The sequence below is a fragment of the Octopus bimaculoides genome, chromosome 7 (genome assembly GCF_001194135.2).
Source record: "Octopus bimaculoides isolate UCB-OBI-ISO-001 chromosome 7, ASM119413v2, whole genome shotgun sequence".
In the NCBI taxonomy this organism is placed as follows: Eukaryota; Metazoa; Mollusca; class Cephalopoda; order Octopoda; family Octopodidae; genus Octopus; species Octopus bimaculoides.
In genome coordinates, this window is record NC_068987.1 from 5,351,503 (window position 1) to 5,359,538 (window position 8,036).

General features: G+C 37.9%; 1 protein-coding gene across 1 annotated transcript in view; it reads right to left on the bottom strand.

Annotated features, from left to right (window-relative positions):
- The window catches only part of LOC106883127 (cytosolic non-specific dipeptidase), a 27,601-nt gene extending 19,635 nt beyond the window's left edge, over nucleotides 1–7,966 (bottom strand). Inside the window, exons 1-2 of the mRNA XM_014934018.2 lie at nucleotides 7,808–7,966; nucleotides 1,120–1,243 (exon numbers count right to left, since the gene is read on the bottom strand). Of these exons, the coding sequence (XP_014789504.1) occupies nucleotides 1,120–1,243; nucleotides 7,808–7,824 (141 nt within the window). The 5' untranslated portion in view covers nucleotides 7,825–7,966. The remainder of the gene's footprint in view (nucleotides 1–1,119; nucleotides 1,244–7,807) is intronic.
- Between the last annotated feature and the right edge of the window lie 70 nt (nucleotides 7,967–8,036).

The window sequence follows — 8,036 nt, forward strand, 5'->3', positions numbered from 1 at the left end:
GCCATGCTGGAGCACCGCCTTTAGTCGAACAAATCGACCCCTGGACTTATTCTTTGTAAGCCTAGTACTTATTCTATCGGTCTCTATTGTTGAACCGCTAAACTATTGGGGATGTAAACACCAGCATCGGTTGTCAAGCGATGGTGGGAGACAAATACAGAAACACACACATACATACATATATATGATGGGCTTCTTTCAGTCTTCGTCTACCAAATCCACTCACAAGGCTTTGGTTGTTGGCCCAAAGCTATAGTAGAAGACACTTGCCCAAGGTGCCACACAGTGGGACTGAACCCGGAACCATGTGGTTGGGAAGCAAGCTACTAACCACACAGCCACGTATTGTTTTGAATTATTCATTCTCTTTGTGGTTTCAAGGTTTCGATGATGTGGTTGTTTATATTTAGAATGACATTCTAGGGTAGGTGTGAGAGGTCAGATCTGGCCAGTTTTGAATATAAAACAGGGAGAATATTTTGGTAGGATACAGCTGGCTTAAACGCTAAAGGGCCAAGATGTGAATCATGCATGAGAACCCTTAGTTAAGTTTTTTTTATCCTTACAGATACTCAGACACAAATTAATCAATGGTAAAGTAAAAATGAAATATTTTCTTCAGATTTGCAGAATTAAGAAATCAGTGTAATGTGCCAAGCCTCATCAGCCATCATCCCAGTGTCCTCCCTGTGTCCAGGAGCCAGCTTACCAAGGATCTCCATTTCCTCCTTTGTTTCGCAAACTCATACAATTAGCCAAGGTCCTCTTTCTAGTCCATTCTTTGATGCCATCAATCCACAAACCTCTCTAACACCTTGCTCTTTTCCCCTCCACATTTCTCATTAGAATGGTCTTAGGAAACAACTCATTGCACAATGTATGCTCAGAATATAATAGTTTTACTGAGTTGAGTGTCAGTATTGGGTGTATTTGGACTCAGTTTTTCTAGTATTGCAGCATTTGTTTCTCTGTATTTCTAGCTCATTCTGCTCAATCTATAAAAGATCCTCATCCCAAAGGCATTAATTTTCTATTAGATGTTTAACCTAAAGAAAACTATAAGAGTAGAAAAAAACCAAAAACAAAGAAAACAGATTCATTTAAAATAATTTCTCTTACAGCTTTTGTCCATTCAACCATTCTTCTAACTTCTGGCCTCAGTTTCACAGATGCTGACACACTAGGAATGGCCACAGCAGTGCCAAGCCGTTTAATAAAACGGTCGGCATTATCGTCAATGTACCTGAATAAGAAATTAAAACAATATATTAATGATTCTTTGAAGGCAAACAAACATCCATAGAAGTTTTCATCTCAAGATTACATTTACTGTCAGGAAATGGTCATGACTCTAAGCTTCTTACAGAAAAATGTGGACCAAGCAATATATTTTTTATTTATGTGTTTCAGCCAAGTGGCTGCGGTCATGCTGGTGCAAAGTTGTCAACAACCAGGTCAATCACACATTGAATGTGGATTTCTATAAAAAAACATAAATGCCTACACATGCACACACAAACTCAGTTCTATAAGTACAGATAGATATTGTCAGTGGATCACATATCCAAAAAAGACGCACACACTAAACATTAGGGCAGTAATGTCTTTACCTGATATATGCCTCCAGCCACTGGAGTCTGTGAAGTCATTGATAAAGCTAAGCGCTTTATGGATGCAAAACCATTGGTCACTCTATGACTGGAGATATTTAACTTCATGTAAATATATATATGTATTTATATTCTTTTATTCTTTTACTTTTTTTCAGTCATTTGACTGTGGCTGTGCTGGAGCATCACCTTGAAGGGGACCCAATGGACAACCAAGAATGTGGAAGTATGTGGGGGCAACGGAAGGCCCCTTCAGAACCCGCTTTAATAACCAAAAGTCCTCCTTCAACATCCCAGAGAGATGTAACACCACAACTCTAGCCAAGCATGTTTGGGCTTTGAAAGAAAGCACCTCCGATAATAGAAAGCAGCCACCATATTCTCTTCCATATCGGTTAACTCTGATGAGTGTAAAGTTATATAATCAGATTGTTACCTAACACTCCAATGTATTCTTTACACAAAACCAATTGGTAAGATCAGCCGTGATGAACATTTAATAGCATACATTTTGGATAATATATATCTATATCTATATCTATAATATATATATATATATATACACACACAACGCACACACCTAAACAATAATAGGTTACACATGCTGAAAAAGGATAATTACAATTAGACATATAATTTAGGGCCATGGTAATTAGACCACACCAATTTGAAACCATTTAATTGGGCCACACCACTTTGAAACCATTAAAACGAACCTACTCTGAGCTATTCTTACTGAGTTTCATCTATTATGTATCATAATGAAATCATTTCCCCTTATTACGCAGTTAATACTGTGGTAAGAGAATACTTTTCAACCACATGCTTCTGGGTTCAATCCCACTGTATCACACCTTGGGCAAGTGTCTTCTGCTATAGACTCAGGCTGACCAAAGCCTTCTGAGAGGATCTGACAGACGGAAATTGAAAAGAAGCCCAATTTGTGTGTGTGTGTGTGTGTGTGTGTGTGTGTGTCCTTGTCTTGATATTGTGTGATTGTTGTAAACGAATCTCATTTCTTTCCAATATTCTGCAATAACACATCTGGCTGTGAGGACAAACACAAATAAAGACACACAACCCGGAGTGGTTGGCGTTAGGAAGGGCATCCAGCTGTAGAATCTCTGCCAAATCAGATTGGAGCCTGGTGTCGCCTCCTGGTCCACCAGTCCTCAGTCAAATCATCCAACCCATGCTAGCATGGAAAGCGGACGTTAAACGAGGACGATGATGATGATTACACACATGCTGCACCTCACCATCTCTTCCAACTCATGACTCCTTGCTCAGCCCATTTTGAAGCATGGCTCAGTGATAAGGGTATTTGACTCATGGTTGTAAGGCCGAAAGTTCAATTCCTGGCAGCACATTGTCTCCTTGAGCGAGACACTTTATTTCACATTGCTCCAGTCCACTCAGCTGACAAAAATGAGTTCTACCTGCATTTCAAAGGGCCAGTTTTGTCACATTCTGTGTTATGCTGAATCTCCCTGAGACCTACATTAAGGTTACGCATGTTTAATGTTGGGTTTCATGGAAGTGACGACAAGTGATTGTGACCTTTGGCAATTTAGTTTGTTTATGTCCCTATAACTTAGGGGTTCGTCAAAAGTGACAGATGATCGTTTCAAAAAAAAAAAAAAAAAAAAAAAAAAAAGAAAGTGCGTTTTCTGATTTAGGAACAAGGTCAGTAGTCTTGAGGGGAGGAAATTAAACATTACGAAACGCCTTAAACATATTTAGTTTATTGTTTTATAATTATTTCCATCACAATACAATAAACAAATATATTTTGTAAAAAAAAAACTAGATTAAAAACAACCAAGAATTCATTCACTGAGGATATTGTCAAGCCCCTTGTATCGGTAAGTCAATATTTTGGGACCCCTAAAGCGGCAAGCTGGCAGAAACGTTAGCACGCCGGACGAAATGCTTAACGGTATTTCGTCTGCCGTTACGTTCTGAGTTCAAATTCCGCCGAGGTCGACTTTGCCTTTCATCGTTTCGGTGTCGATAAATTAAGAACCAGTTGCGTACTGGGGTCACTCTAATCGACTGCTTCCACTACCAAAAATTTCAGGCCTTGTGACTAGAGTAGAAAAGAATATTTCGGGACCCTTGTATCCCACTAGTACCGACTAGTACCCATTATTACCTTCAGAGGGATAAAAAGCAGAGTTGACCTCGGTGCGATTTGAATTCAGAACATAAAGAACTGGAAGAGATATCACAAAGCACTTTACTGATACCACGCCGAGAAAGTACCGACCACAGACAGTAAATGAACTTTAGAGCTCTTACATCAAAACTAAAATCACGTGGTTCTTTGCATGTGATTGCCAACATGCTGATCACAAGTGTCTTCTGACCTCAATTTTAAACCCTAGTCTAGGAGTGGTAGCGGTAGTGGGTCCCAAGTACGTCTACATCAGGGGGTCCCCAAACTTTTCAGGCCATCGACCTCTTCTTGGAATCATTGACGCCTCATCGATCCCTTCATGGAATCCTTGACCCCTCATCGACCCCTTCATGGAATCCTTGACCCCTCATCGATCCCTTCATGGAATCCTTGACGCCTCATCGACCCCTTCATGGAATCCTTGACGCCTCATCGACCCCTTCATGGAATCCCTGACGCCTCATCGACCCCTTCATGGAATCCTTGACCCCTCATCGACCCCCAGGCATGTACAAGAAAATAAATAATAATAAAGTAGATGTGCATTTATTGAATCCTTGAATAATCCCATCGACCACTTTGGAGATCCCCTGGTCTACATCTTGTGTCAGACATAAACTCGGTTTCAACTACATTTTTGCCAGTACTATATCTGTTTAGTGCTGAATATCATATGAACAGAAAAAACAAAACAAGAGTATTGGATACTGTAGTAGAGATTTTGATTGAGTTAAGTTGTAACTTGCTTACAGATACTGTGCACCAGGCGAAACTCAAAATGGCAAGCGACCGACCGACTAACATGCATGCATACATATCTTTTTATAATATGGCTTAGGCATAACAGTACTAATAGCTCAATATACATATGCTATAAGCCACAGAATTCCTACCACAAATCTAGTTCATGACTGGTCGTCATGTGTCCTCTTCAAATTCAGCTGTTAACACCATCAACAAAAAAACAATCTTTCATTTAGCACTTGAAAGCAAAAATATTTATATCTCCAAATTTATAATTTTCTTTGATGTATAAAGTAATATACAAAGAAATAACTGTACAACTCTAGTGAATGAGCCAAGGTAATTTTTTTGTTTAGTAAAATAAATTAGCCATTGAGAACTAATAATCAGTAATGTACTAGCTTGCTTTCAACAAAGTTATTTCAAACGAGGACTCGGAAAGTTCAAAGGTTATCAGTTATTGCTGCTAAAACCCAGATAACACTGTTCCACAGGCAGGCCTACGATTTAAAACAGTGGTTCTCAAACTTTGCAAAAAAATTTACGCACCGGTCCCCTTAGTTTTTTTTTTTTTTTCGATGATTCGCGGTCCCCTATAAAATGCAGGATAATCAACATGCAAAATATGACACATTCGTGTGCCATAATTTCCGGACTATGAACAGCACTGCCCATAGACCCGCGACCCCGAAAACCCATAATTTAATCCAGGCAATGTCCCATAGGGATACAATAAACGCATATGAATATATGGGGAATCAGTTGATCAATTGGTTATAAAAGAAATGAGAAAGGAAAAATACCGACAGCACATGCACGATCAACCGTTATACCCGCATATTTTCTATCGGTTAATCATACTTGTTGTACAAGTGTGATTAGCAAATGAGTGTGTAAGAGTGACGTGGGTTGAGGCCAACGACAGAAAAGGATGATAGCATGCAGAAAATTGAAAACCTTGAAATTTTAAAACTTAACTGTCTCAAGTCACCCCCATTTTCACGATACTTCAGCGTCCCTTCGCAGTCCCCTGGGGCAGTGCTTCTCAAACTATCTGATGTGGCGTACCGCCAATTCTTAGGCGATCTTATATCGAAATTTTGCCACATAATGAATATAATAAAAGTTGACAATTTTTTAAATCTTATATTTATCTTGTAAACAAATAATACAATATTACATAAGCAATTTATAATGTTTCTTTTCTGGAAACTCGCCGTGTACCGGCAGCTGATGGCTCGCGGACCGGCACTGGTCCGCGGACCACCACTTTGAGTAGCACCGCTCTGAGGGACCGCGGACCCCAGTTTAAGAAACACTGATTTAAAGCATCCTAGTTATAACCATCCGATCATTTTCGTGTGGTGGGGAGTATAAGACTACATTATTTAAAGCATCTTTTTCTTTTCTTAAGATGTCGAAGTAAGATTTAAAAGTGATTTGACAGCTATTTCTAGTACTTTAAACGATAACGTAGAGGCTCATTCATTATCTGTTTAAAGTGGGTGGTACATTCCTGGAATGCGGTGAAATTATTTTACAAATGATTTATATAAACAAATCGATTGACTGAAAATAGTGGAGCACCGGGGAAAATGCCTTATAAATTCAGTTTCGTTCCGCCGAGGTTAACTTCGAAGTACACAAAATATCTCACGTACAATAATCTGTCTTAAATTTAGAAAAAAGGATTATTTTTATTATTTTATCATCATTTTTATTATTACTCCACTGATGTAGACTTTGCCTTTCATCCTTTCCGGGGTTGATAAAATAAGTACCAGTCAAGTACGGGTCGATGAAATCGATTTGTCCCCGCCTCCCAAATTTCAGGTTTTGTGCCTTTAGTAGAGAGAATTATTAGGAAAATGATGAATTACACCCCCAAAATGTCCCAAAAATCGGTCAACGACCTCCAGTACAAAACAGGGACAATATGCTAGATTCAACGAATATCTACAAAACTTCTAAAGTGTCATGTTTTATTGTTTACAAAACATAATCTACAACAGCAATTAAATCAGTTTAATTAGTGTTAATAACTGACCGTTCCTTCGTTTGCTCAAAAATTATTTGCACTAAACATGTGATGGAATCTGCAAATGTCCACCAAAATTCTAAAGTATGGTGTTTTATATAAAACATCTTTGTTTATTGTTTATAAAATATATAATCGGTTTAGTTAATGATAACAGATTGGTTTCTTAATTTTCTCATAATTATTTATGCTACATGTGCAGTGGACTCCCCGAATGTATTACAAAAAAGTCGTGTGCTGTTTTCTATCAATGTTCCATAAAATATTCCAGGAGTTGACAAGATCTGGCCACGTAAAATAAAGAACTTGAGATAATTTAGGTGAAACAAAATTATATTTCGTCAGACTAACGATTATGAATTAAATATTTTATACCATAAAATAATAATTAACTCAGTTTAAATCACCTTAAGAGTCAGTCATGTAAAATAACGATTTGCTTTAAAATCGGATGGGTTGCAATTAGCCGTTTTTATGAGGTCCCGTTTGGTTGTTCTAGGAACTGGTTGTAAACATACAAATCACATAACTTTACCAAAAAGATTCTAGCTGTGAGAAATCTTCCCCATTATTTTATTATGTTTTGTATGTCCCGGTCAGAACCTGGGTAGATTTTCTCAGATACCCATAAATACATTAGATTATAAAAGCATTAGATTAAGATTTCTTATAAATGTTTGTAATTAATTTTTATCTTGTTAAAAGAAAAAAATTCAAATATTTTTCAATGCGATATTCAAAACGAAAACATAAAACTGAAAGGAATATTAAAGTCAGAGGGCGGTTAAAAAGTCTCAATTAAATGAATAAAGGCAGACCCTGATATAATAATGAATAGCAACTTGCTGGGACAAGGACTGACCTTGGGCCCTAAAAAACATAAACTGAAGTAACCATCAAATGGTTGCTGATATTTTAAAAATAGTAGCAGAATCTCTATCGCATTAAGAAAATAAGACCGAAGACATTGGACCATGTAGTCATGTAAACAACGTAAACCAATAAGGGAACCCTTAAGTGGTCGCACATATAAAAATAGCAGCCAAATCTCTCTCTCACAGAAAAAGACCGGGCACATCGGACGATGTGGTCCTAAAAAAATACAAAACGAGATGGCTATGCTGGAGAGACGTGATAGTTAAGTAAATTATAATAGATCAGAGCAGAACAAACAAAATATAATAATAACATTAGTGGTGATAGTATTAGTAGATATATAACAGCCTATAAACTTACTTGAAGACACCTTCCATCGCGAACTGAACAGTAACAAAACCGCGAACGAAGTGCGGAGCGACAGCTGAAAAATGAAAGTGTTGAGGGCGAGAGAGAGAGAGAGAGAGTAGAATGAAACTGGTGATAGAGAGGGGGAGAGGAGTGAGAGAGTGCGAGCTGAATTAAACTGCTGAGAAAGAGTTTGGCGAGCATTCGATTTGTTATAAGAGAGTAAGAAAGCGAGCAGAGG